The sequence below is a fragment of the Takifugu rubripes genome, chromosome 8 (assembly GCF_901000725.2).
Source record: "Takifugu rubripes chromosome 8, fTakRub1.2, whole genome shotgun sequence".
Classification (NCBI taxonomy): Eukaryota; Metazoa; Chordata; class Actinopteri; order Tetraodontiformes; family Tetraodontidae; genus Takifugu; species Takifugu rubripes.
Genome location: NC_042292.1, coordinates 2,995,396 through 3,021,215, shown reverse-complemented (window position 1 = coordinate 3,021,215; position 25,820 = coordinate 2,995,396). Strand labels below are relative to the sequence as shown.

Below are 25,820 nucleotides of genomic sequence, written 5' to 3'. Positions count from 1 at the left end.
ACTTGCCAATCACCTCGCACAGCTCGTAGACATCCTCGAACAGCACGTCGTCGTCCGCCATGGTCATACAGGTAAAATGGGGATGCTCCCCTCGAGATTTCTCACTCACACGGGGTTTGCTGGTCAAAACGAAAACGTCCCTTTGTCGCTAAACGTATTTAGCAAGGTGAAAGGAAGCCAGTCTCGGTGGTTCAAAGCTTCGAACGTCAGAAACGGGGGAAACCAGCGGCCACTTACGAGACCGAGCTAGCCGGCTAGCTACATTAGCTGGCGTCCAAGGCTGTCACTCCCGCGGCCCCACCTTCGCTCGAGCTCCGCTCCCGGTAGGGTGGCTAGCCAGTGAGCTAGCTAAACAGTAACCACAGACCAGAGCCCAGGGCGTGGAGATTTCCTCGCTCCTCGTTTGCAGAAAAGCCCCCCTCTTTACATGCCTCGGTTTCTGAATCTTATCTATTTGCAGATACGGGAGTTTGGTTCCGCTGCATCCACAGATTCTTCCCGAACCAAAGATGTCCCCTCACAACGATCTAATGTTGCTCTGAGAAGAATTCGATAACCTGGCTGGCCGATTTGAGATTGGTGTCGTTGGAATAACCGGTTGGGTCGCACCGTTATTGCGCCGCGCACACCCAGTATCACAGATGGCTTATCCCAGGGAAAACGTAATATGACCAGGTTGCAATGTGCTTCAACTACCCGAGCCCAGAGGAAAGACGTTCGCTGTCATCTCGACGACTACCTCGCTACATACACCGTCAATGCGTCGGAAAATTGAAATTATGTCGTATTCCACCGCGTTAAAATCCTTCTTCTATGGTTGCTCCAGTTTCTTCACTGGCTTAGATGCTGGCTGGCTTTGACTGGCTGCTCCTCCGACTTCCAGAAATGCCAGACTCCTCCCTCTATGGTTCAGCAAACTATCCCGATTAAGAGCCAAAATGGCACCGGAATGAGCCAGTCCTGCGTCCGTCCTCCGCCGTCCACTGAGCCAAGATGGCGGCCAACACGGGCGTCCTGCTGGAGCGCAGTTTCTTAATCTCCTCCAACGGGTTTGCGTGCAGCCTGTCCCGCGCAAGCGTCAACCGCCGACACCTCAGAACCTTACGTCAGCTTTTCCTCTTACCTCCATCCTTTCAACATACAGGTTATTCATCTGTCACTCTCCTGAGACTGGAGCTGCGAATTTACTCAGATTCGACTGTCATGGCTGAACTGATGTATTTCCCCACACAGGCTATCAAAAGGGGGGGAGACTGAGAATTCCAGTCATTCCCAAATTCCCATGGGCCTTTAGGGAGGTTCCGCAGCAGGGCGAATGATATCTTGCAATACACAGAAAAGGCGTTACGGATGTTTGTGATTTTATCAGAAGCTTTTCCCCCTGATCAATGACAATGTTTCGATCAGCGCCAAAGGTGATTGAGAAACGATCCAATAATTGCAATCTTTTTGCAGGTGCGTCAAATTGTAAACCCTGGGCTGCAGGTGGAATTTACTCAGGTGTGAAGAGGCGAACAACCCAGGAGGCGTGTTTCTGACGCCCCCTATTGGTCGCGACGAGAATCGGGTCCAACCCGCTGCTCCATTTTGACTACGTTTCAACAAAGCATGAGAAAATGTGGAAAAGACAAAAACGCAGACTGTTTAAAAATCCTACATGCATAGATCCCATATTTTTGCAGCACGTGCGTGGAGAGATAGACCCTTCATTCTGCTACATTCACATAATTCACTATGTTTGAGATCATTAGCTGTTCTTTTGTTTCTTTATACTTTTCACTTTCATTATCGATGACAGGTAACCTTGACAGGTATTTCTCCTTCCCCCAACAACACCGATTTCAAAATTTGAAGACTTCTTAATTATTTCCAGTCTAATCCGAGCTGCCCCAGAGCATTCATCTAGATCATATACATGTTCTTCTACTGATGCCTGCACGTGCTTGCACTGATATTTATATTATGTTGAGAGTTATACTCGAACAGTCACATTTAACGGCTCTTCATCTCATTGGCTCATTTGCTTTGAAATAACAAGGCATGTGTTTAATCCCAACTTTCAGCTAAATATATTGTTGTGTGTTGCAGGGAGAAGGATTAAAAATGTGACAAAAATCTTATAGAAGTGGCAATAAAATCACATTAAACATTCAGATATTATCTACACTTTTACAGGGGGGAAAAAGTTCTTCTAGACCCTGATAGGATACAACTCGAGACTCAAGGATCTTTCAGAAAAAAGATGAAATCATAGCAATCAGGATAAAACAGAAATCAATGCCACTAGAGGGCGTCATTATTGTATGACGGCCTCTGCAGTTTCCATGGCGCTGCATCCCTTCTGCTCACACGTCTTGTATGCGTTTCACCTATTGGTGGAAACCTACCAGCAGCTACTAATAAGACGATTGGCTGTCGATGTGGTCATCATAATGTGTGGATTGCAGCATGTGTTATTGAATAGTAAATTCTTCACACAAATGCTGCAATGTCATACACAAACACACACAAAGGTTTCATAAAACAAACTAATATGGAGGGAAGGTGGAGGTGGCGTAAAAATGAATAAGCATGTAGGGGGAAATATAGGAACGCAAATTTAGGGTGTGTGGGGGGAAACCACAGTTTCCATGGTAACAAGGAGGGGTCCTCCTGACACTGGCAGGGAGTGAACACACTGCTACGAATGTGAGCACTTTCTTTTGTCACCGAGCAGTGACTCTAAGCACATTCCCTCCTTATTCGCGAGATACACTTCATAACCTACATATTAAATACATATTGTTTAAACTTTGACAACTATTTATTGGAAAACTGAGGCAGCAATTCAAATTACTACATATTTGATTGATTGTAAAGATTGTAAATGTAAAGAAAGGGATTTAATATAACAGGAAAAACATGTAGAAACCAACAGTGTTCCAGTGGTGAATTGTGTTAATTTGCAATACAACAAATAAGTGTTATATAGTTCTCTGTGTTGCACACAAATAAACTATTTTCAGCTTATTTACTCTTTACTTTTTCTTATTCCCTTGTGTTTCTTTGTTTCCACCTAATTTATATATATATAGTTTAGGTTCTCTCCTTTCGTTCCTCTCGCTACCGCCCTCCAAGTTACTCTTCATTGCCCTTCTTTAATGTCCATTTATTTTACTCTACAGATTCACATATTTCATTCATTGTAGCTTCTTTAACATACTCACCATTAATATTACTGTAGAACCTATACTCGGTGATGACGTAGGAAAGCAGTTATTAACATGCCAACATGTCACACAAAATATCGGAGAAGAATGATCGAGAATTCAAGATATTTACTCTCTTGTATTTGAACACAAAGGCAACTGCAAATAATTTGAATGTCTGTAGTCGTCCACTCAATAACAACAGGACTGAGGTTGAACTTTTAACGATTTGTATCATTTTTCTTTCTGCAAAAGGTCAATGCTTTTGCCAAATAACAGCTTTCACTTATAATTGGAAATGCAAAAGCAATTAAAGGCAATTTATTTACCAGTCTTGAGTTATGTTTTTTAAAATTATATACAGTTATTAATGTTGATTGTTAATTTTATTTTGAACATGCAAGTGAAAATAAAGACAATTAAATAATAATGTGAGAGATAATAAGAATAATTAGTAAGAACAAACTGCTCCACATGCATTTTTTTTGTATATAATATACAGGTACATGTTAAAAAGGAGTAGGATGTAGCAAATACTTATAGGGTCCTACCCCTGCACCTGCCGGCCACCGTATCAAACCCTCAAAAAGCATCAAGAAAAACTTTCAAAAATGTTAATGACGATATAAATATAGATAATTAATTCAAGACAGAGTTGCCATATCCAACATACATTACATGCCAATGTCTTATGTGAATACGCCTCTTTATGGTATAGATTTGCACATTCATGAAGCTTACAAGTGTATTGCTCTGTAATCCATCTATCATAGCAATAAATCATGCATATTATGGTCTGGTAACTTAAAGAGCAACGTCAATGTCGAGTAATACTTTTAAAGTAAATTCATTTAAGGTAGGTTATTCTGAACCAAACATAAAGTTCCTGTCAAAACGCTAATTTCGGCATTCATCATCTAAAAATCAATTTTATTTATTTTACATTCTTAAATATATTTTTACTAATATAGCTTCTCAGATCAAATTTTACTCATTATCCTAAATGAATCGAGACTGGAATAATTTTATTTGGCTATGGATTTAACGCTTACTGCCGCACTACACTTCCGGTTAGGATAGCTGTGATTGGCTGCTTATTGCCGCACAGAACCCTGGGAAACCGCGATGTTCAAACTTGTTTCCGTTTTTCTGCCTACTGCTTCGGTCGGAGGGGCACACATGGATGGAAAACAAAGCAGGTAGGGATGCGCATATTACTTTATGAAAGACATCTTTTAAAAATGTGACTGTTTCCGCGTCAACAATGACATCCCGTTCGTCTTAACGTTTTGTTGTGGCTCATTTTCCGTAAATAGGCGCCGTTCTTGGTGGCGTCGAGCTGCTGTCAGGCAAAATAGAATTGAAATATGAGTTTTGAGTAGTTTCCGCAATTCTGTGCAACACAGTTTAAAAAAAAATATCAATGGAATCTATTTTCAATCTTGCAAATAGATTATGTAACCAAGATAAGTCTCTGTTCTGTCAACTATAACCTTTTAAACTCGTTATTATCAATTTCATCATCTTAATCTTAATAACGATTCATTCGAGGCTGGATTAACTAACTGGAAGCCCGGTGCACTTCAGGAAAAGCCACAAATTCTTACAAATACTGCTTCATCCTCAGGACTGAAGAATTGATTGTGATTTGACTTATTGCTGCTGAAATCATTGCTGTTGGACACGGGCAATGCCAGAACAATGCAGTGAGGGGTCCTCTGATTTATGTAGATGAGAGCTCAGGAACCCACTGGAGCCACTACATTAAACAAAGGTTAATCGGTCAGCTATAAAGCAGTCTTCAGGTCACTTCAGCCATTCCCTCACCCAAGCAAATCAGCTTCTAGCTTTGTCCACAAGTTTCTGAATCACCTCCAAGATGGCAACTCCAGTAGAGATGAATAAATTCACAAAAGCAGAATTTTAGACCTGAAATGAGTTAATGTACAGAGATATATTCTTCACTGGTTAATATAACTTTTACAGGGAAGTTAATGGTTTATGCACTACCATAACATACTGTACCGTCTTTGTACTTCTGTCATAGTTTATTTCTACAAAGAATGCTGTTATAGCTGCACATTTAAGGAGTGTAACAGTGATGTGATGATTTTATTTCCAGCGTCACCATGACTCCTGCTGACAGTGCTGTAGTTCAGCGGAGAAACAAAAGCAAGTACCGGCTGTCGTATCGAAGTGGCTTAGGAGCTGCTTCAAGACTCTGCCTGACCCCAGCACTGACAACCAGGCGCCTGAGCACCAGCAGAAAGGCTCCAAAGATAAATATCACTGTGAGTGGGAAGGAGCCATATTTCTTGCACCATGTCAATATCCGAAGGAAAACTTTCAACGCTTCTTATTGTCATAGGAGAATGTGAGTCCGGAGCATGTGGCGTTGCTGATGAAAACAGAATGGCAGCTGTCTTACGTGACTCCCCTCTATCAGTTCCGACACACTCAACTGAAGAACTACTCCAGGCAGCTTGCTGCGTTTCTTGCTGCAGAGAAGCAGCAGGGCTTGGCGGTAGAAGTGGAGGGAATGCAGAGCAGTTTCACAGTCTGTTTCTCCGTGCTGCAGGGAATGGTCATGACAGACGACGATCCTGAAACTGTCCTCATACAGGTAAACCTTAGATTCCTCAGTGCCAGGGGGCTGCCTCTCAGTCTGATAGTGTACATGTGGAGAGCAATCATGAGTTGCATTGTGTAAATCGGTTGCTGTTTTCTATCAATATATTATTTATTTATAAAATATCCAATTGCAGTTAAAGGCAAAGCTTTACATACAAGCTGAAAGTAGCAAATCATGGACCCGATTATTAACTTGAGTTGTCTTATACCCTTCTGCACACTGTGTCACAATTTTGCTACCAAATATCCCTTTTAATTATTAAAATTGCATTTTTAGCTTGTTAGATTACATTTTCCAGTCTTAACCCTTTAAAGCCGTTTGTATCATATTTGATACGCGAGATTCTGAGACGTCTCTTTTTTTCTAAACCAAAATCAAGTGTGGCAGACCACTGTCCTCTCCAGAACCAACTCCAACACCACCCCGTAAAAGAGGCTGCAGTGTGCCTCTTGTGCTAAAAAGTGCTATGCAAAAAAACCAAAGAGAAAAATGTTGTTGTTCATGTTCTATATTGTCAAAATGTTATGGGCAAACTTTGTTTTTGTGTCTAAAGTTAACATAGTTGTGAGCTAAAAGTTGCCAAAATCGCCTAATGTATCATATTTGATACAAAAAAAGTCATAAACAAAATAAAAATTTTTTAGGATTTTGTTAAAAGGTTCAATAAACATCTCATTTCCAAAAAATTTGAATTTTCTGGCTATTTTTTGATGTGTCAGGCTTTATAGGGTTAAAATGCTACACTCTTAAACTATTGAATGAATAGATTTTTTTAATAGAAAGTATTACATTTGGAGAAGCCATTAGGTTTGTGCTTTCGGTTTTACATAGAGGTCATTTGTTGGCAATAATGCTACCACAAGAGAGTAACACTTAAAAAGGAGAGAATGGATATGCTCAATATATGTTTTCTCTTTTTCCTACCACAGATTCAGTCAAAGCCAGTTTTTCCCAAAAAGAATGAGCCTCAGAAGCCGGTATGGAGTGGTTGGCTGACCTGCATCAATGGCAATGTCGAATACCTGCGCTCTCTCCCTAAGGACTTCACCTGCCTCCCCCTTTTCTGCAGCAGTGGGCCGGAGGCTTTCACCTCAGTTATCAAATCTTGGCTACAGCAGAACTTTGACTGCTGTTTTGGCCAGCTGGAGATCAGCCACACGAGTCTCCAGTGGTTGATGGCATTATGGACTAATTGCCATGCCGAGTCTGGCATCCAGCACCTCAAGATGATCTGGACTCTCCCGGCAGAGCCGCCGCTGCAGGTTACCTACATGGTGGAACCACAGGATGCCTGGGTGTTGTGGAACAGTCTGAGAAATTCTCAGAAGCATCCAGAAAATACAGGAGACGACCCGGAGGAGGATAACATTGATATCGGGGAAGTGAAGAGGTTCGTCCAGGCGCTGAAAAGCCACTTCTACAGACATTTCCGACTGGATCTCTCAGCAGGAAGGCTGAGTCAGGTCTCCACAGCGCTAGGATCAGCCAAATGTAATGGCAGGATCAAGGTACCGTCAGAAATGCATCGAAAAATGTTGTTTATTGGTTGCTGTCATTTCAATTCAGGATCAAAGTTTCATCGGGAAAGATTTTTACATTTAAAAAAAAATGTCATTTTCTTTTTCACCAATCTTGGTATTTTTTTGCCCTTTCTCTGCAGATGTCCAACAGCAGATACATGATCACCACCTTGATGCTGCTGACAGAGTGTGCTCTATTCAAAATGCCCATCTGAGAGCCACATCTTGGACTGTTTTCTTTTTTTTTTTTTTATGCCAAGAACTTTTTTATTCTCCTTTAACGGCAAGGATTTTCTAATATCTTTTCGAGTGCCGTGAGTCACATTCTGGATCTTCATCTTATTTTTCAGCCTCTGACCACAGGAAACAACATTCTACTTATACATGGTCACAGTCCTCCCTGACTTGTAAATACTGTATTATTTTATGTAATTATATTGTCATCAGGTCTAAATAAAAACTATAACACATGTGTTGTCATGGTGATAAACTGAAAAAGATGCCAATGGGAAAATGAAGTTTCTCGAACAGCATGTGGGCCATTTGGACCTATTTAGTTTGAGATTTATGATAGCCTAAACCAAATGTATCAGTGATCTGAATGTTTTTAACCAAGAGGGAAAAAAAGAATGTTAGCGGGAATTAAAATAATTAGCTCCACCACTGCTTCAATGGAAACTTCTAATGTTAAGTCATTATAATGACAGATCTTGTTGAAATATTTTTGTTTCTTTCTGACCTATCATAATCTCATAAATACTGAACAACTATTGCATAAATGCATTAAAGGATAATCAAATTTAACCATTTAAATACCGGTAATCCTCTTTGTGCTCCTGGATGTCAATTTGTGACTGTGTCCTTGTGGCACTTCATTAGCGCTTCAGAGAACTTTAGTATGACAGCTGCAAATAAGGATTTGCTATAATTAATTCCAGCTTAGGATAAACACGAACTTTTAAACGCATAATTAGAAGAATCATTGTGGTTAAGCTCAACAATTTCTTTTACTCTATAAATGTTTTATCATAGGCCTTTCTGATCTCATTCAGTTCATGTTATTCATCTTACTCAATTCAAAGCAAACAGGAAATATGTCATGCCACCAAAAACTCAAGGTCAGACTGAGTCACTGATAAAATTTTACTTGTCTGTAAAATAAAATCCAACAGCAGTAATTTTAAGTCAAATCACAATCAATATTCATTCAGTTAGAGACCAAAATGAATACAACCAAGGGAATTCAAGCATATAAAAGAAAATGAATAGTCACAACCATAAAGAATGAAACACTATATAACACTGGTAGAAAAGGCAAAAAAAAAATAAAAATAGGCAGACTGGGATGAGCCTCTTTATGTCCTAATAATACACAGTAAACACTGCTGTATGAAACATAACTATAGTGTTCTAGAATGACAGGACTGATGCTCTTTTGGTATCTAGCTTGTTGATGGTAACAGAAGCTCATCCTGTATTTGAAGCTCTCTATTAAAATACAGTTAACCGCAATGATATGTGTTGTATATCAACTCCAGTGCTACTGAATATAGCCTTACCGCCCCCCACCGCCCATGTAAGAAGAAGCTTTTGAACAGACCTACACTGGGGAAGGTTGCGTTGCTGTCTCACTCTGCTGCCTTCCTTTGTTTCACATCGTTTGATTTGTCAGTACTTTGGCAGCCGTAACTACCGATTACAAAGATCCAAGGTCAGCACTGGTCACGCAAACTTATTCAGATCTGTGCAAAATTGTGGCAATTTAACAACTTCAGCAATTTAAGGAAAGTCTTCACATTATCTTCTGAATGTTTTAGTCTGTCCACTCCCAGAAAGAATTTAATTGTGAGGACTGCTTAAAAATAAAAAGGTATTTACACAGTTGACAGCATTGTCACAACAGCTCATGCTTTAAATGTTAAATATACACCTTTTGCCCCCACTCGGCTTGTTGCGTTGTTTAAATTTGAATCGGTGCACAGATGTCAGGTGGTACAGGACAATGATGTAATGGAGATGGTGCATTGCAAATCAACATCTTTAGGAGGCCAAACCCAACAAGAAACCGCCGACAAACCCACTGGATAAGACAATGTTCCTTTTGATAAAGTCCGTGGCCTGTGCAGGAGAGATGAACACATAAATGAGACACTGAGACCGCTGCATGCTGCGTCATACTGAAATCTATGCACTAGAGGGCACTGCTGTCTTGCACATCAAGAACCCTTCAGTATAGAACATGAAGAACATTATTATATTATGGAAAATAGGGAGAAAAAAGAGTGAATTTCGCAACAGGTACCTTTACCTCCTCAATCAATGTGTTTATTTCAGGGGCTGCTTTGTTGGCTTTCTTCTTCAGACGCTTCTTGGCTTTATTCACATCCTTCTCCACTTTCTTCCAGTCCACCTGTACGTACCCACTATGATTGGCAATCTGGTGAAAGACACACAATAAAAAGGCAGCCAGGGCTGAATATGTTTTAATCATTATCTATTTGACTAAAAGAAATAATCACAATGGAAATAACCTAAAAGGCTCTTCTGCAAATCACTTCGGTGGTCTACTCTTCACATGTGGCACGTGGCCAAAATTAGCGCGAGTGTTCGGAAACGCGTGGCTTGAGGCATTAGTGGGGATCTGAGTGGACTGGAGCATGCTCTCATAGGTGCTTGGTCTGTCTGGACTTTTCTACTCTTTGTATTCCCATCATCACACAACTGTCTGTCTGCGCTCGAGGCTCTCTTGCTCAATTAAAACTATAAGCACATTCAGAGGACAAGTGACCAAGCAGAATTAAATCCAGGGCAAACGCTGTATAGATCTGTGTTAACACATACAGATTTTCTGAATAGGATATATTTGAAGTTAGGAATTTAAGGCATAGATGAAAAATACATTGTTGTACCACTCTCTAGTAAAAAGATGTTTAATAACTGAATCCATCGAGGCCAGTCTGTACTTTCAATTCCACCCGTGCAACAAAGACACTAATATTACGATATTTTAATACTGTATCGCTATGACCCAAACATGTAAAAGCTCAAGAGCATAAATTCATCCAACCAAATAGCTTACAGTGGACAAACTGTTTTATACATGAAATAGCAGCAACTCAGCAACACGTTTGACACTTCTGCACACCGAGATCAAATATGCAATTGGTGCAGTCTGAGGACGGGCATCAAGAAAAGCATTCAAAAATATGAAGTGTGGTCAAAACTTGCCCTTATATTATTTAATAACGGTAATAAATGTGGTCGAATAAAAAGTATCTTCTCCTTTTTTTTACATTTCATATCAATGACATGAAAATCTAGTTCCTCTGGTCTCCAATATGCCTTTAGCAAGAAAAACTGTATTTAATGATAAGGACGCTGTGAGATGAAAGCAAGACTTGACAAAGTTAAGTGGTTAGTAATAACTTTACACGGTATAATCCAACCTGCCCAGCTTTTGAATCAGATTAAAACCAAATTCTTACAAGATGGCCCACTTCCATTTATGGACACACGCTGTTAGTCTTTTTGCAGTCTAATAGAGCCGGCATCTTCAGCAGTAGGCAAATAAATGTGATTTTACATTGCATTTACTCTATTGCATCGATACAACCATTTCCAGGTGGTACATAAACTTGCCTGCAAAAGAAGAAATCCTCCTCCAACAGCAGTGGCAGCAATCTTCCCAACTCTTTGAAAGAGATAACCAGCACACCTACACGTTGAGAAAGGGTTAGGTATTACAATTTGCTTGCTAAAGTCAGACCACACAGAAATTTCATGTAAAAGGAGAAGTATTTCAACTCTTCTGTCTACTCATTGGGACTCATTCTTAGGCCGTTCTCTCATGCTTTACCATCCCGTCAGCCCTCCCATCATGAGCTGTGTGGTCACAGAATACTTCTCAGCAATTGGACCAGAGTTGCTCCCAAACACCCTGCTCCACCACTGGTGCCTCCGGGCATATTCTGTCAGATCAACGACCTCATAAACCTCATCTTCACTCTCTGGATCGTCCTGGCCTGCTATTGTGCAAAGGAGAAAAATGAAAGCACTCAAGAGTCCAGTCATTTGCAATCATGTAGAATATATGCACCTTAATTTACATTTTGTCTAACTTTACGATAGTAACAGCTGTAAACATTGTGAGCTTCACCCTTTAAATATATTACGTCAATCACTGATATCGTGTCACACAAACTGATGGCAGCTTGTTCTCTGCAAAGCACTGGTGTGCTAATAGTAGCAACCTAGCGTCAAATGGCTACCAATGAAAGAAAACGAATGATTTACAGCTCTGTGTTGGTGGCTTACAAGCGGCAACCTGAATATAACGTTACCATTTCATTGTCTTCGGTTAAAATGTCTCAAATTGTTCAGACTGCACATGAAACCAGCGTCACACCACAACCAAAACCACCACTAACCTTCTCTGTGATCCACCGTCGCCATTTTGAAGAAGCAGGTTATGTCATCAGGATGTTGACATGGATGTTGACAATGCGAAACCGCGCCCACAATTATGATACTTTGCCACGTCAGATAAAATGCTTTGATTATGCTTAGTAAATTTTGCAAAAATTTAATTTAAGTACACCAATTTTATCTTCCCATGGAGAGGATAATAGAGTGTCGAGATTCAACTTTGAAAATTGCGAACTTCGATAATACAGAAATAAATGGTGCGTCTTTGTGATGTTTCGTGCATTAAAACTAGTTTATATCCAGTGGTTAAAATATTGGCATCACGGAATATGCGACTCTTTGATCAATGGTGATTAATGACGAAAAGTGTTCCGTGACTGTAATGATCAAGGATGTCGGACACACATAAAGAGCCTACACAGACCTATACATTAAGCTATAGTACGCATTCAGAATGTGTAGAATGTGACTATATTGCAGCTATACTATAAAATTTTGTGATAAAATGAATGTTATAGCAAGGAAATCACGTGGGCTTCAGGTAGATGCCTCTATTGGTTGGGTAACGTAAAGAGGGCGTGGCCAGAGCGGCGCGTGGGTTCGCTTGGGTGACACAATTATAACAACTTTATCTTCGCGGCTGAATCGCATTTTTTGGTCAAATACTCACAATTTGGATTTTACAAACAGTTATTGGCATTCACTAAGCGGAATGGTGTCACTTTGTGATGAAAAATGTGACGTTTGAGGAGCTAATCGTAGAGCGCTTCTGTCCCCCGAAAGGATTTACTCTATCGAATCGCATCTTTTCACCCTGGAAAAAAAGTTTTTGGCAATTTTGTTTTCTTCGCTTTTTCTTTTTCGATTCTGTGGAGCAAGCCGCTTGTCCCCGTGACGCGATTTTCCATGCAATCGTGCGGTGTGTCTGTCGCCGTTGCTGCTTGCGCTGCCGCTCGGAGTCTCGGCTCGGCTTCTTCTGGTGGTGATGAGGGAAAGAAAATGGCGGCGGGAAAAGCGAGTGAAACAGAGGAGGACTTTCCGACACTGACAACCCAGGAGAGAGACAGTTTGGTTGGGATCGACAGGTCGGAATAGCACACCAATGCGCTTAGATAAACGCACAGCTCGAAAAAATACATTCAAATTCTGTGCTTGCATATCGAAATTGTTTTCCGAGTCTGCAAGAGATTCTGAACCGCCTATGTTGTCTTCTTGCTTGCAGCTCACTGTTTGGATTTCAGAAGCTTCATGAAGATGGCGCCAGAACGAAGGCCCTGTTGATAAAGGTACCAAAACCAAAGATATCTGTTCTGTGGCCAGACAGAAACTCGACCCATCGCGTATATTAAATGCTTTTAACTAACAGTGGATTGACTCTCAAAGTACTAGGCAGAACGTAAGCGGCCCTCTTAATGAAGCCATTAAGGCCAGCTAGCTGCAGCTCAGCTAGCTTGCAAGTTGGCTAACTACTCTCATCCGATGAACAGCGACTCTGCACCTGCGGCTACGCGGAGTCGCTAGCCACGATAACCGCTAGCCCGTTGCTAGTTGCTCTGCATTTAACTAGCTCGTTAACGCTAACATATCTTAATATTTACCAGGTAGCCGCCCTTCCCTGTTAGCGGATAGCTAGCGTTCTTACATATCCTTCACAGTGTGCAGTTGCTGAAACCAACACTTCCGTCGCCACGGTTTCGGTGTCGATTAATTTTCGGATACACCTCACTTTAATGAGTTTAGTTTTAAATCGTTGTGTGCTTTGTTGCAGACTGTAGCCACACCTGTTCACCAGCGCAGCTTTCCTCTTGCTGCTAAATGTTACGTCGTTGGGAGTAACGCCGTAGCCCCAAAGCAGCTCCAAACACGCTATTCGCCGTGGTCTGCTAACGTTAGGACCACCCTGTTTGCATATATGAAGCGTAACGTTGTAACGCGAAGTCAATGTGAAGGGCATTGCATATTAACTCAGAAGCAACTTAAGGACACGTTCTGCTCCTTCTCCATTCGAGGTGATCGAGTTGACAAACGTTACAAGTAACGTTAATGGCTGGTTGTCCGTCCAAGATGGCGGGACCTGGCGGAGCGATACTGATAACCAGTTTGATTTGAATATGTCGTGCCGAATAGCGCATGTGTTTCTTGGCCGTTTCCCACGTTTTTAGCCGCGTCTTGGCCATTTGTATCCCCGCGTTGCTCTCACAGACCGAGGTGATGTCCGTGCCCTTTGTTTACAGTCCTAATTCCTCCAGTGTGGCTCTCCATGTGCAAAGCTACGTGCAAAAAATGTTCTGCACGGACGAAGCACGCCTGCTTGCTAACGGTAAAGGAAAAGCCCCCTACGGTACAATTATCGTGACCCATGGGTGATGGAGGATGATAGCGCTGTTGACAGCTTTTTACAGGGACCCATCTTCGAATGTGCTCGCTAGGTGGTGCGGGATACCTGGGAAGCTCCTCCTGTAGCTTTAGCTGCACATGCAGCCCCGGTGTGCTAAGAATAAGGACAACATGCAGTGCAGCCTTGTCATCGACACCAGTCAATCCTTTAAAAAGGCCAATTATTTACATAAACCAACACCATCCCAACTCTAGATTGAGATATCATTTACCTTTTGATGTGAAAGAAATGTTTTTTAATCACTCTTTGCTGGGGTGACCTGAATGGTGTCCAATGAAAACGTGTATTTTATGCTTTCACTGAACTCTTACGTGATCGGTTTCATGTTGAGTCGTTTCTGGCGTCATTCCTGGTTGTGGTGAAAGTTGATGTTTCATATAGTTAGTTGCATAATTGTCGATGAAATTGGGAGGGTGTGTTATTATTTTGAGTAAGGAGAATTGCGTCATTTGATTTTTAAGGTATGCAGTTGTTGAAGAACTGTGGAATTGGAAAAAATCTTCAAGTATCAGGTGTCAAAAATATGCTGATCGGATGTTGGATTACATTTGTCGCTCAATTGGTGTGCCCGATTTATGCAATTGGACTTTCTGTCCACAAATGAGTTTGCGCTAGCTGGATTAAGGGTGGGGTCAGCTCCCCCAGGTGGAGATTTGCACTGTTTTATTTGTTGTTGTTGCTGTTGGGCTGCAAAGGTTGACTTTTTACGTCACACCACCATGATCCATAAACAAGCTAGCCAGCTAGGTAGCAGCCACAGCTAAACCAACAGCAGCGATGGACCCGTTTATGCGTCAATACTTGGCATACTGTTTGGATGTTCTGCTTTAGGAGCACCCAAAGGGCGCCATGTTATTGGCAATACATGCGTCGAAGGTATATTGCAGCAGGCGTGCAGAGGATACGGCCAGTACCTTATCAACTTTAAAAAAAAAAAGATCCCCAGTTCGGGGGGTTTGTGCGCGCACATAAAGTTTGAAATATTGAGCTCTTTCAGATCCATAAGCGTCAGGGGAGTCCTCCCACTGTTCCAATAATAATAATAATACTTGACCATACTAGGTCACTACTAGTTGCTTTTGGAACGGTTCTACTTCCAGGTCAGCAAAATATAAGCCAATTGTTGCACAGTTTGCACAGGCCAGCCCGCCATCCACATGCTCTTGTAAGTTGACTCGTGACCAAGCTATCTGGACGTAGTCTGGTTACATTTGGACTCCTTTAGTTTCAAACTAAAAGAGTCCATATGCATTTTATGGAAATTAGCTACCACAGGAATTTGGCTTCTTTGTGTGCATGTAAACACACTCACTCCTGGTGGATACATCTGGCCCTTTGCTAATTCAAACAAAGTCATTAGTAGCCACTAACACACTGGATTGAAGTTCTACGAACAGTTTACCTACAAATATAATATATACACGTTGAACTATTTACCTGAGGAAATTTGCATGGCTTGCAATGTCAATGCTAGGTCTTAAAATGATACAGGGCAGATTTAGGAAATTGGGAATTCTAAAAGGGAAGATAAAGGGATCGGCTACAGGATGGTGGGCATGCAACAGATCTTTCAGATTACCAGAAAGGTGCCGTGAAAATGACATTTGTGACAGAACCAGGTCACTGTATCACGGCAATAATTAGGTGTATTGATACAAACTTGGATTCAATTAAGCTCTGGACTTGTTTTGTTTTCAATGCCTCGCTGGCTTGAAGAAGGCATCTTCTGCATCACTGTCATTTCCAGCTTCCATGTGCATGTTCTCTTGGTGTTGACATAAGTTTCTCTAACGAGGCCGCACAGAGACGGGTTTCTTGGCTGTTACTGCTCTTAGATTCGCCCCTGACTAATGCTGTTGGGGAATTTGCTGACTTCAGTAGAAGAGCTACTATATATATATATAAATACTTGAAGAGCATATATATATAAAATATAAGTCACAAAGATTGCACCCAGCATTGCAAGTAAAAATAACCAAAGGGTAAGAAAAAGCAAAGTATCATTGAGAGCTAAATAAAATGGCAAATACTGTGTAGGTCACATCAACATGGATTTGTGATAATATCTGGTCCCCCAACCACTGGCCAGGCTGACTAATACACACCATCTATGAGTGATGACATGGTTTGACGTGCAGTTGTGATCTCCGACTATAGATGCTCAAAGCTAACATGGCATCCTCATTAATTCTCCTTGTCTGAACACAAATGTTCCTAACACATCTAAGGTCTCCCCACTGTCAGTCTGTCATTAATAAGCCAACAATGTACATCTCTCCTTTTGTCACATTTAGGGACGTCCCAATCACATGGTTTTTTGGAGTCAATTGATCTTGAGTATCTCCTCAGTAGTCCCGATCCAATACTTTGGCAATGCAGTAAAAAAGAATGTATCCAAGTTGCCCCTTCAATTATGCTTGGTTCGTTATTATATATTAATTATTATTGAAACACCGAGCAGATCTACCCACAACTATCGAGTTGTACTTATAGCGCCATCTACTGGCGACCGGACGTTACCAGCTTTGACGTACTAGTACACTTGAAACTAAAAAAAACCCAATGTAATTGGATTGTTGCGCTGAAGGTGCTTTTTCCTTCCGTTCAGATATTGCATGTTGCTGTAGCACCGTGACATGGCGAAACCCTCATCTCGGCTCACCGCCACTCGTGGTGTCTAAAAGGTTCTCACGAGACGACCGCGACTCAACTATAGTGTTCTATGCCCCAACCAGGTTTGCTGCAGATGTGCAGTGTTTAAAACGTGCACACAATGTTGCATTTTTGCAACACAAGTGATCCCTATTTTTCCCGCTGAATCCGATGCTTTGAAAATAATGCGATCAGTCTCTATTGTTGTTCCCCTTTCGCTCAAACAAGGTTTGGAGTGAAGATGTGTGTTTAGCCTCCTCTCCCAAAGTCAAGGGGCACTCTGCGCTTCTTCAGTAAAAGACCCCTTCTGCGCGATGTTTTTCATCACACCAAGGCACTTTTTGCGACATGAATTATGCATATCAAAATAGAAGCTATTTTCATTGAGGGATTTTCATTGATCTGCTAAGAAGGAATCAGCTTGGCACCAGCACGTTTTTTGTGTTTTATTTATTTATTTATTTTTGCAAACTGCAACACAACCTTTCATTGTTTTGTACAGGCTGTCCGCTGCTATGATTCGCTCATCCTTAAGGCTGAAGGCAAAGTGGAGCCGGAGTTATTTTGCCAGCTTGGCCACTTCAATCTCCTCTTGGAGGATTATCCGAAAGGTGAGCAAAACGCCCTTCCCGGGTGCTCTTCAGAATATTTCAGAGATGCTTTATTGGTGTCCAATTAATACTTTAGCTGTGAAATTTGGATCATATGCATTGCATTTTCCCTAGATAGGACTGATACACAGTGGAATGCAGAAAATGCTGACTACCTTTCACTATGAGATAGTGACACACTTTGCTTTGCACTGCTTTTTAATTACAGCATTATCAGCATACCAGAGGTACTACAGTTTACAGTCAGATTACTGGAAGGTAAGAAATGTCAAACACACACCTCTGCGCTCTTGTCCTCATGTACTTGTCAATCGACCTGTCAATTAGACCTGTATTTTTCTAAAATATATTATGATTAGGGATGGGCAAGTACCAGGTATCAGTATTGGGCCGATACCGATACAACCTTTTTTAAAGTATCGGTACCCACATGGTTGTCAATACCCAATGCAAAAAAACCAACAACTTTATGTCGAGTAGTACACTTTGCCAGAAGATGGTGGTGCTGTGGCAATCATGTGCTTCACGTCCTGTTCAGACAATCACAGTCACGAAAACGGTTTTGGTTTGAGAATTCAAATGAAAACTGCAAAATGAAAGTTGCAAGAGGTGATCGGCTGTATCGGGTCGGCCGATACATCGCATGATTGTCTTATACGATTGGCTGTTTTGAAACTTTTTACAGACGCTCCCATTGCATAAATTGCAGATGGTTTGTGTGTTATGAGTCTCATTTACTCCAAAGGAGTGTAACTGCACTGGCATTTTTCTTTGCTCCTGAGACTATGGCTAGCTAATAATTCAAAACATCCATATAGTGACAGGCTGAAAATATAAATGCAACAAAGACAAAAAACTTGCATTTAAACCAATAAGATGTGTTTGTTTTTGCTTTAAAAAGACAAATATTTGTTTAAATGTGTTTTTAATGTCTTTGTGGCGTTTGTTTTGGGCTCTTTTTAATCTTGAAATAAGTCAGATACAAACAATCATGATGGCAATATGGATTGTGCCATATATTTGTGACGGAAAAGTCATTTAACATTAAGGTAATTTTATTGCATTACTCATCTCTGGTCAGTCCTCAATGCCATCTAGAGGTCACACGGTTTAAACTTTTCTTTTCAGTCAGTTTGGAAGAGTCAAACATTGGCTAAAAAAGAAAAAATAATATTTTTGAAACTTGGTAAACAGTACATGGAAGTGTACAATAAATCAACAAATTATTTAAACAGACATATTGCTCCCCCACGTGAACATTATTGGGTACGATTAATTGGTCATTGGCCCAAGAAAGTGCATCTTGTCAAGCCTTGTTTAATAGTAGCAATTTACTAAAAAACCTCAAAGTTTATTTTTTTTAAATTTGTGTGTATAAAAAGTACTAGTATTGATACTCACTATTGGAAACCACCATATTTTCGCAACCATAAGGTGCACCATATTAAAAGGTGCAGTCTCAGTTACAGGTGCTATTTCTGTATTTAACATGCATAAGGCGCTCCGCATCACAGGGCGCTGGCATGGTAAAACCTACTGGTACGCTAGCTCAAAACATGCATGCTAGCGTGTATTTAGCAATGTACTCAGGTTATTTCTGTGATTAATCCTCATCCACAAATCCATCAAAGTCATTTTCTTCTGTATCCGAATTGAACCAAATGGCTCCGAAATGGCTTTTGTGAAATCTGGCCAAAAAGCATTTACAGATTTTGGAACTCGGTGCACACATAAGGTGCCCCGTCCATTTTGGAGAAAATGTAAGACTTTTAAGTGCACCTTATAGTCGCGAAAATACTGTAGTCGTTCTAGCTGTTCAGATCTATAATCACCACCATTTGAATGTAAACTGAGTATACAAAAAACAAGAACAAAGTACAGTGACTCTCAAAGGTTTCACATTTCAGGGGATCGAGATGAATTTTATTGAAAAACCTTTGAGTGCTATTATACTTTTTCAGATTTATTGTTAACTGGGTTATCAAAATGTCGAAGGATGCCATGCAAAATGCTGATTGTCAGTTAAACCACTGTAATAAATCATGTTCTATGTGATCGTGTTTTTGATAACCCGTTTACCAAAAAAAACTCAAAGGTTTTTTTTTTTTTTTTAAATAAAATTGATGTTTTTCCTCCCTATAACATTTTTCATTTGAAACCTTTGAGAGCTGTGTTACTGTACTTTGTATACGCGGTTTAAATTCAAATGGTCAGAATTATAGATCTGAGGAGCAAGCTGGTCATGTGATTTAAACTTTCCCACTTCAAAGAGCATATGGAGAAACTGATGAATGATTACTGCTCCTGGTCTCACCCCTCAGGCTTTTCATTTACACGTGGGCTTGCAGCCTTTTTCAAATGAAATGGCAATTTCAAATTTTCTGTTGGCCTGGCCAACAATTTTAAATTTGAAATGTGAACCCTATAAACTGCTGTGCTCGTGCTCAGATTTCATATTTGCTTCGAAATACTTTTTTTTAAAAAACCTCAGACAATACTTCTTTTGTGCCTTGACCTCAAGATATCTGTTGAGGCTGGCAGGCAGGGAAGAATACTATAATTAAAAAAGTTGAGGCTGAATATGAAAATATCTTCAAAGTTCAGTGAAAATGTCAAGAGACAAAAACATTTTTAAAAAATTGGTTGGATACATAAAAAAAGCACCCTCATGAAATACTTTTCCGATTCAACTTTAACAGACATTGTTCAGAGTTCCGTACCAATACTTACAAGTGCCTTGTAAGAACTTCTCAACCATGTCCTGCGTCTCTCTGCTTTCATCTTCTGTAGGTTCAAGGTGGTGTTTTATGTTGGGACACATCTGGTGGAGAAACCTCCACAAAAGTAGTCACTCGGGGTACATAAGCTCAGTTGGATGCATTTCTGTGTCGTGTCAGAGTTAATATCAAGTTATTCAGGACAATGCCGGGCTGTTCGGAGCAGCCATATGGCTGGTGATGTGTTTAACAGGCAAAGTTTAAATTTGCTGAAAATGCGCCGTGTTCCTGCCTGTCAAGGAACTTAACTGATTCTTTGGTTCAGACTTTCTTCTTGTCTCTTTCCACCCAGAATGCAGCCTTTCTGTATGGCCTTGGAATGGTGTACTTCCACTATAATGCATTTCAGTGGTAAGTACAACTCGGTTTCATCTAGTAATGTCGGCTCACATACACGCACATCAGCTAGGATCACACATCACTTTATAATATTCTTATATTATTTCATTTGTTTTACCAGTGACAAAATGGTCAATTGAGGCTGTCATTGTGTTTCCATGGCAACTCCACAACCAGAGAGCATCAGTTGTGGCTAAATTTAAAAAAAGTCTCAACCTGCAAGCATCAGCAAATGCAGCTTTTGTTCTTGATGACTGCTGTAGGGCTGTCACTCATTATTTTATTCATCAATTCGTCAGGTTATTGTTTTCACGATAAGCCGGCTAGTCAAATGATTATTTTTATTGTGTGTTTGTGCTGACATGGCCTTGAGTTTCTACGCTTTTTACTCCATCTCTAAAATCTCACTGGGATTCAGTATAGTACATCTAAGGATGAATTGAAACAAACCCCATTAAAAATGACTGGTATGAACAACTGAACTTTACAAATGAAATGTGTATTCAAAATGCATAATATGAATAATCTAAAATAAAATGCAACTATAAACATGTCATTCAAAGTGAATGAACCATTTCATCCCATTTGCTTTGCTTGTAATTAGGACATTAGCATGTGCATGGCCCTTTTTTGCTCTGTTTGCTTGAGGCTGTGTTGTAAAAAGGGGGAAAAATGGTCTACGTACATGTTTTTGCAATATCTATGCTACTTAAGTTTTTTTTTTTTTTATACCTGCAATTAATAAATAGATAAGCTTTAATATAAGCTTAAGAACATCAGCAATATTGACAACACCAGAATTTACTGTGTTCTCTGCAAAACAGTGGATTTGGCAGAACTTAACACTTACCTGTGTGGATGGGGAGGAGGCGTAGACAAGGCACTTGAATCAGTCCAGACAGCAAAATAGTGCACTTGCTAAATCCTGCTGCACTTAGTTTCATCTTTTTGTATCACAATCAGTGTGTCTGTGAAAACTATTACATTAAAAGGACACACCAACCATAAAGAAAACATTTTTTTTTTTAAATATACAAAGTCATTGACTTTGTCGACTACGGTAATCATTGCAACCTTATACTGCAGGCAGATTGTTCAAGAGGTTCCTGTTTCATCTCCCACAAAACCTATTTAGAGTTGAGCATCTGCTCTCCCTATGGTGACATTAGTACACATCTTTTTTTGATTTCAGTGCTTCCCTCAGGTTGGTGTTTTTGTAGATGTTTTGGTGTGAAGAGATTTATTACAGGACCCAGTCCAACAGTCTGCCCCTGATATAGGATTGAACAGTCTGCCTCCCCCACTGCTTTATTCACCTTTCTTCACATTATTTTAATGCTGCTTTCACAGCTTGTCATCTCTTTCTCCATCTGTCGTCACAGGGCAATCAAAGCATTCCAGGAGGTACTGTACATTGACCCCGGGTTCTCCCGGGCAAAGGAGATCCACTTACGCCTGGGTCTCATGTTCAAGGTCAACACCGACTACGAGTCGAGTTTGAAGGTAATCCCTGATTGGATTTATTTTAAATAGGCAAGATACATGTGTTATTGTCGTCTTTATAAAGGTTCTACGGTGTCTGGTCATACTGACCTGGTCTTGTGTTCTCTGCCAGCATTTTCAGCTGGCTTTGATTGACTCGAACCCCTGCACTTTGTCCAAAGCTGAAAGTGAGTACATATCTCAGACATTTTATTGAAACAAGTGACAGATTTTTAATTATTTTTTTTAAAGAAACAAACACCGTAATTCAAAGTAGAAGGGGAAAAAAATAAGCAAAATAGAGCACTCAGTGTAACCCTGGAGTGGGAAACTCTTATCATCAGAGGAGCACAAGCCTCCTATTGTGTTCTTCTCAGACAGTTCTGATTATGTTGGGCTGCCAGAGTTCAGCCTGGGTAGAGCGCTGGCATTATTTGATATGCTGCTGCCATCTCATCTCTCCTGTTCTTGTACCTGTTACCTTGGCGACAGCAATATCTTTTTTTTGCCTAGAGCCCCACTGTTTGCCTCCCCCATTTCTTTTCTCTCTCTCTCGCAAGGGCAGCCCCCATCTTTCTTCCCCCTCCTCTTTTCTCTCTCTCTCTCTCTCTCTCTCTGTCTCCCTCCCTCTCTCCCTCCCTCTCTCTCTCCCTCTCTCCATCTGCTGAGAGTCACTCAGGCAGCTTAGATCAGACACTGCAGCGCTCCAGACAAAGGAAGGTGCCTCCAGGAGCACATCTACCTATCTACTCTTTTACACTTGATGTAAACGAGCAACCTTGTCCTCTCTTTTGATTGCTGCACTACTTTCTTTTTCATAGATTTCTATTTGTTGGGGGAAAAAGTTCAGTCTGGGTGGAAAAGTCTTTTCTTAAATGTTAAATAAAAATACTAATCATGTTTTCCTCTCTACCCTTACAGTTCAGTTCCACATTGCTCATTTATATGAGATTCAGGTAAGTCTATTTTCTCTCCTTTTTACACACTTTAATTCCAATGACATAAATATTTCTATCATTTGCAGTTCAGATTGATTTGACACTTTTTAGACCTACAACAGCCCATCTGAAATCATCAGGAAGAGCCCTGCTTTTCTGTTGCTCTTCATTTTGAACCAGGTGCAGACAAAATTTAGAAGGGAGCAGGGAGCGTGAGTGGGTGGGTGGGGATAGGCGATTACTCTGAGCTGATCATCGGGGTTGCCACGGAAACAAGAAAGTCTGGTCTCCCCCCTCTTTTGTATTCTGGTGGTCTCTTTTTCCTCTTCATGTCAGTTCCAGTTAGCGGTGTGCATCTTCACTGGCCTTGCGATGCGATTTGATTACGATTTAGGAGTCTACGATACGAGATGATTGGATTACACGGTGCATCTCGATACATAACAGATGCATCATATCCTCACTTTTCTAGCATGCACTGCATGGCTTTTCATAAATGAACAAAATAGTCATTTTGATAACTTTTTATTAACACAAAATGAAAACAATTGGACTCCAACAAGACAACAGATTCTTTGAAACCCGAACAAAAAGAAAATCGTTTTTGTCGTTTTTTGGGGTTGCCCCTGAGAAGCATCCCATTAAAAATCTCAATGCAAATTAAAACCGATTATTTTCGGCACCCCCAGATTCAGTGGAGAAATATTGTACCTCTTTCATTCTCAGGGATTCCTCATACTTTACAGTTGATGTGTTTATTTTAGGACATATCACTGCAGGAAAAACCATAGACTTATCTATTGAGCATTGCATTAAGATGCCACATTCTTCCTACTCTTTCTTGTGTGCATTGTCTTATGTTACTAAATAATTCATTTCTAAATATCCAGAAGAGATATCGGGCTGCCAAAGAGGCCTATGAGAGCCTCCTGCAGACGGAGGATCTTCCTGCACAGGTGAAGGCCACTACCCTGCAGCAGCTAGGTGAGCCTTCAAGAAGACCATGTCACTCACACTGTTTCAGGAGTGACGTTTTGAGATGGATGATTTCCCCATTTTGATTCCAGGCTGGATGCATCACACAGTTGAACAGCTTGGGGACAGAGCCAGCCGAGAGAGCTATGCTATCCAGTGTCTACAGAAATCTCTGGAGGCTGATCCCAACTCTGGACAGTCCTGGTACTTCCTTGGCAGGTATGCGTACATTTAATTTAACTGCACAATTTAGTCAGTTCTAATTATTTTTATATATATTTTCATATATAATATATTTTTCCCCTAGTGGCCAGTTAGGGAAACTTGAATCCCTTTGCTCAATGTGTTAAATTGCTTCCAACTACAAAGTTTTTAATTAAAACTTATAGTGTGACATTTGAAGTTTTCCTACATTTCTCTCTTAACGAATTTTATAATATTTGCTTAGAAAAACAAAATAACCCATCAAATTGTAATATAAGTCATTTTGTGGAAGTTACTGTTTAGCTCTTAACTGTTCTGTTGGTTGCACAGTGAACAAACCAGCAAGTCCATTTATATTTGTTGAATTCATTAGGTTTCCAGTCCAACTCTAGCTTATGTCTCCTGCAGGTGCTACTCCAGTATTGGGAAGGTCCAGGATGCCTTCATCTCCTACCGGCAGTCCATAGACAAATCAGAGGCCAGTGCCGATACCTGGTGCTCTATCGGGTGAGAGTCAAATTTTTCAATTGCTCAATCATTTTCTATTAAGAAAATCTAAGCCTAAAGTGTTGACGACAGTTTTACAGGTTTTTGAATATATCTTGTTTCAACAACAAAACTAATCGGATTCCTATTGCCCACTCATGCTCCGAACTGTTAAAACAGGGTGTTGTACCAGCAGCAGAACCAGCCCATGGATGCTTTGCAGGCATACATCTGTGCCGTTCAGCTGGATCACAGCCATGCTGCTGCCTGGATGGACCTGGGGACACTGTATGAGTCATGCAACCAGCCACACGATGCCATCAAGTGTTACATTAATGCCACACGCAGCAAGGGCTGCACCAACACCACCGCATTAGCACACCGCATCAAATGCCTGCAGGTAGGTGCAATTAATTGCCTGTCAGCACATGTGTTTGAACTACAGACCTGTACATCTAGCATCAAAACACTTATTTGTTACTTGAGAGTTTTCCGGAAAGCTGATGGCTGTGACACTTATTGCTCATTGTTGATACTTTGTTGAAGCTATTTTCAATCAGAAATTCTGGATTAGTTTAGCTTCTAGTTTAACTTAATAAAGACACTGCACAATACATCTAATATAAATGCAATATTATTGTACCAGCAGTTTCTTCAAACAGATATATATCCAAACATTCACCTATTGATACCAGTTCCTAAAATCTGATTTATTGTGAGTATTATAATGTCCATGTTGCATAGTTATATGTATTTTTTTCTGTGCAAGGTGCTACAAAAAGAAGCCTTTAATCATAATTTACCAAGTCGATTTGTAGGGCACTGCTGATTGCCTAATGAAGCTGATGTTATAAGTGAGAATTTAACCAATGGTGACACCATTGTGCCACTATTTTGCTAGAGCACAATCGTATGAGATTCTAATGTTAAAAATACACAAACGTGTACACAAACGCACCGACGGATGCACATAGGTAGACTAAAGTCCACGAAGTGCATGCATGGATTGTGCCACTAATCACATTGCAGTTAATGTGCAAGGTTACAGCCAATGTCAAACATCCGAAGCTTCTCAGCAGAGAATAATAGGTGTAGTAGCTGGGGTTCGAACAGTGCCTATATCACATTTGTCATTTATATTTTTGTCCAAGCAATGTCATTTTTCCTTTACACATGCATGAAGGAATGTTACA

At 40.5% G+C, this 25,820-nt stretch overlaps 4 protein-coding genes and 1 long non-coding RNA gene across 20 annotated transcripts in view; 3 read left to right on the top strand and 2 right to left on the bottom strand.

Annotated features, from left to right (window-relative positions):
* LOC101061413 (peripheral plasma membrane protein CASK) overlaps positions 1 to 1,348 on the bottom strand; it is a 34,391-nt gene extending 33,043 nt beyond the window's left edge. For 4 of the 11 annotated variants that reach the window (XM_029839893.1, XM_029839899.1, XM_029839894.1 and 1 more), the window contains exon 1: positions 3 to 1,347. In XM_029839893.1, the coding sequence (XP_029695753.1) occupies positions 3 to 67 (65 nt within the window). In that variant the 5' untranslated portion in view covers positions 68 to 1,347. Of the gene's footprint in view, positions 1 to 2 lie in introns of all 11 variants that reach the window. The other 7 variants (XM_029839897.1, XM_029839900.1, XM_029839902.1 and 4 more) reach the window with 5 other exon arrangements.
* On the top strand, positions 1,072 to 2,170 carry LOC105416759 (uncharacterized). Its single transcript, XR_964694.2, has 2 exons — positions 1,072 to 1,144; positions 1,456 to 2,170. It is a non-coding gene; the product is annotated as an uncharacterized lncRNA (long non-coding RNA).
* A 2,063-nt stretch (positions 2,171 to 4,233) lies between these two features.
* Positions 4,234 to 7,811, top strand: cenpl (centromere protein L). Its single transcript, XM_003966448.3, has 5 exons — positions 4,234 to 4,387; positions 5,311 to 5,479; positions 5,557 to 5,811; positions 6,750 to 7,328; positions 7,481 to 7,811. Exons 1-5 carry the CDS (start codon positions 4,314 to 4,316, stop codon positions 7,553 to 7,555), a joined length of 1,152 nt encoding a protein of 383 aa, XP_003966497.3. The 5' UTR covers positions 4,234 to 4,313; the 3' UTR covers positions 7,556 to 7,811.
* A 653-nt stretch (positions 7,812 to 8,464) lies between these two features.
* Positions 8,465 to 12,329, bottom strand: LOC101067918 (FUN14 domain-containing protein 1). 2 transcript variants are annotated; one of them, XM_011606113.2, is made up of 5 exons: positions 11,768 to 12,329; positions 11,197 to 11,365; positions 10,980 to 11,055; positions 9,643 to 9,777; positions 8,465 to 9,458 (listed from the first exon to the last, which is right to left on the bottom strand). In XM_011606113.2, the coding sequence occupies exons 1-5, from the start codon at positions 11,790 to 11,792 to the stop codon at positions 9,381 to 9,383; spliced, it is 483 nt and encodes a 160-aa protein (XP_011604415.1). In that variant the 5' UTR covers positions 11,793 to 12,329; the 3' UTR covers positions 8,465 to 9,380. The 2 variants fall into 2 exon arrangements, with proteins under 2 accessions (XP_011604415.1, XP_003966496.1); XM_003966447.3 differs by having other exon boundaries at positions 9,649 to 9,777.
* A 29-nt stretch (positions 12,330 to 12,358) lies between these two features.
* The window catches only part of LOC101067688 (lysine-specific demethylase 6A), a 28,505-nt gene continuing 15,043 nt past the window's right edge, over positions 12,359 to 25,820 (top strand). For 3 of the 5 annotated variants that reach the window (XM_011606117.2, XM_011606116.2, XM_003966446.3), the window contains exons 1-12: positions 12,360 to 12,850; positions 12,988 to 13,051; positions 17,318 to 17,426; positions 17,635 to 17,684; positions 20,496 to 20,554; positions 21,925 to 22,045; positions 22,158 to 22,212; positions 22,946 to 22,980; positions 23,853 to 23,946; positions 24,030 to 24,156; positions 24,550 to 24,648; positions 24,808 to 25,027. In XM_011606117.2, the coding sequence (XP_011604419.1) occupies positions 12,672 to 12,850; positions 12,988 to 13,051; positions 17,318 to 17,426; positions 17,635 to 17,684; positions 20,496 to 20,554; positions 21,925 to 22,045; positions 22,158 to 22,212; positions 22,946 to 22,980; positions 23,853 to 23,946; positions 24,030 to 24,156; positions 24,550 to 24,648; positions 24,808 to 25,027 (1,212 nt within the window). In that variant the 5' untranslated portion in view covers positions 12,360 to 12,671. Of the gene's footprint in view, positions 12,851 to 12,987; positions 13,052 to 17,317; positions 17,427 to 17,634; positions 17,685 to 20,495; positions 20,555 to 21,924; positions 22,046 to 22,157; positions 22,213 to 22,632; positions 22,790 to 22,945; positions 22,981 to 23,852; positions 23,947 to 24,029; positions 24,157 to 24,549; positions 24,649 to 24,807; positions 25,028 to 25,820 lie in introns of those variants that run through there. The other 2 variants (XM_011606115.2, XM_029840975.1) reach the window with 2 other exon arrangements.

Excerpts from the sequence above, each read along its gene's own strand:
- cenpl (XM_003966448.3), top strand. The coding sequence starts at position 4,314 with ATGTTCAAACTTGTTTCCGTTTTTCTGCCTACTGCTTCGGTCGGAGGG. Across the intron at positions 4,388-5,310 it reads ATGGATGGAAAACAAAGCAG|CGTCACCATGACTCCTGCTG; the intron begins GTAGGGATGCGC and ends TTTTATTTCCAG. Across the intron at positions 5,480-5,556 it reads CTCCAAAGATAAATATCACT|GAGAATGTGAGTCCGGAGCA; the intron begins GTGAGTGGGAAG and ends TTATTGTCATAG.
- LOC101067918 (XM_011606113.2), bottom strand. The coding sequence starts at position 11,792 with ATGGCGACGGTGGATCACAGAGAAG. Across the intron at positions 11,056-11,196 it reads ATGGGAGGGCTGACGGGATG|GTGTGCTGGTTATCTCTTTC; the intron begins GTAAAGCATGAG and ends CTCAACGTGTAG. Across the intron at positions 9,778-10,979 it reads GAGGATTTCTTCTTTTGCAG|ATTGCCAATCATAGTGGGTA; the intron begins GCAAGTTTATGT and ends GTCTTTCACCAG.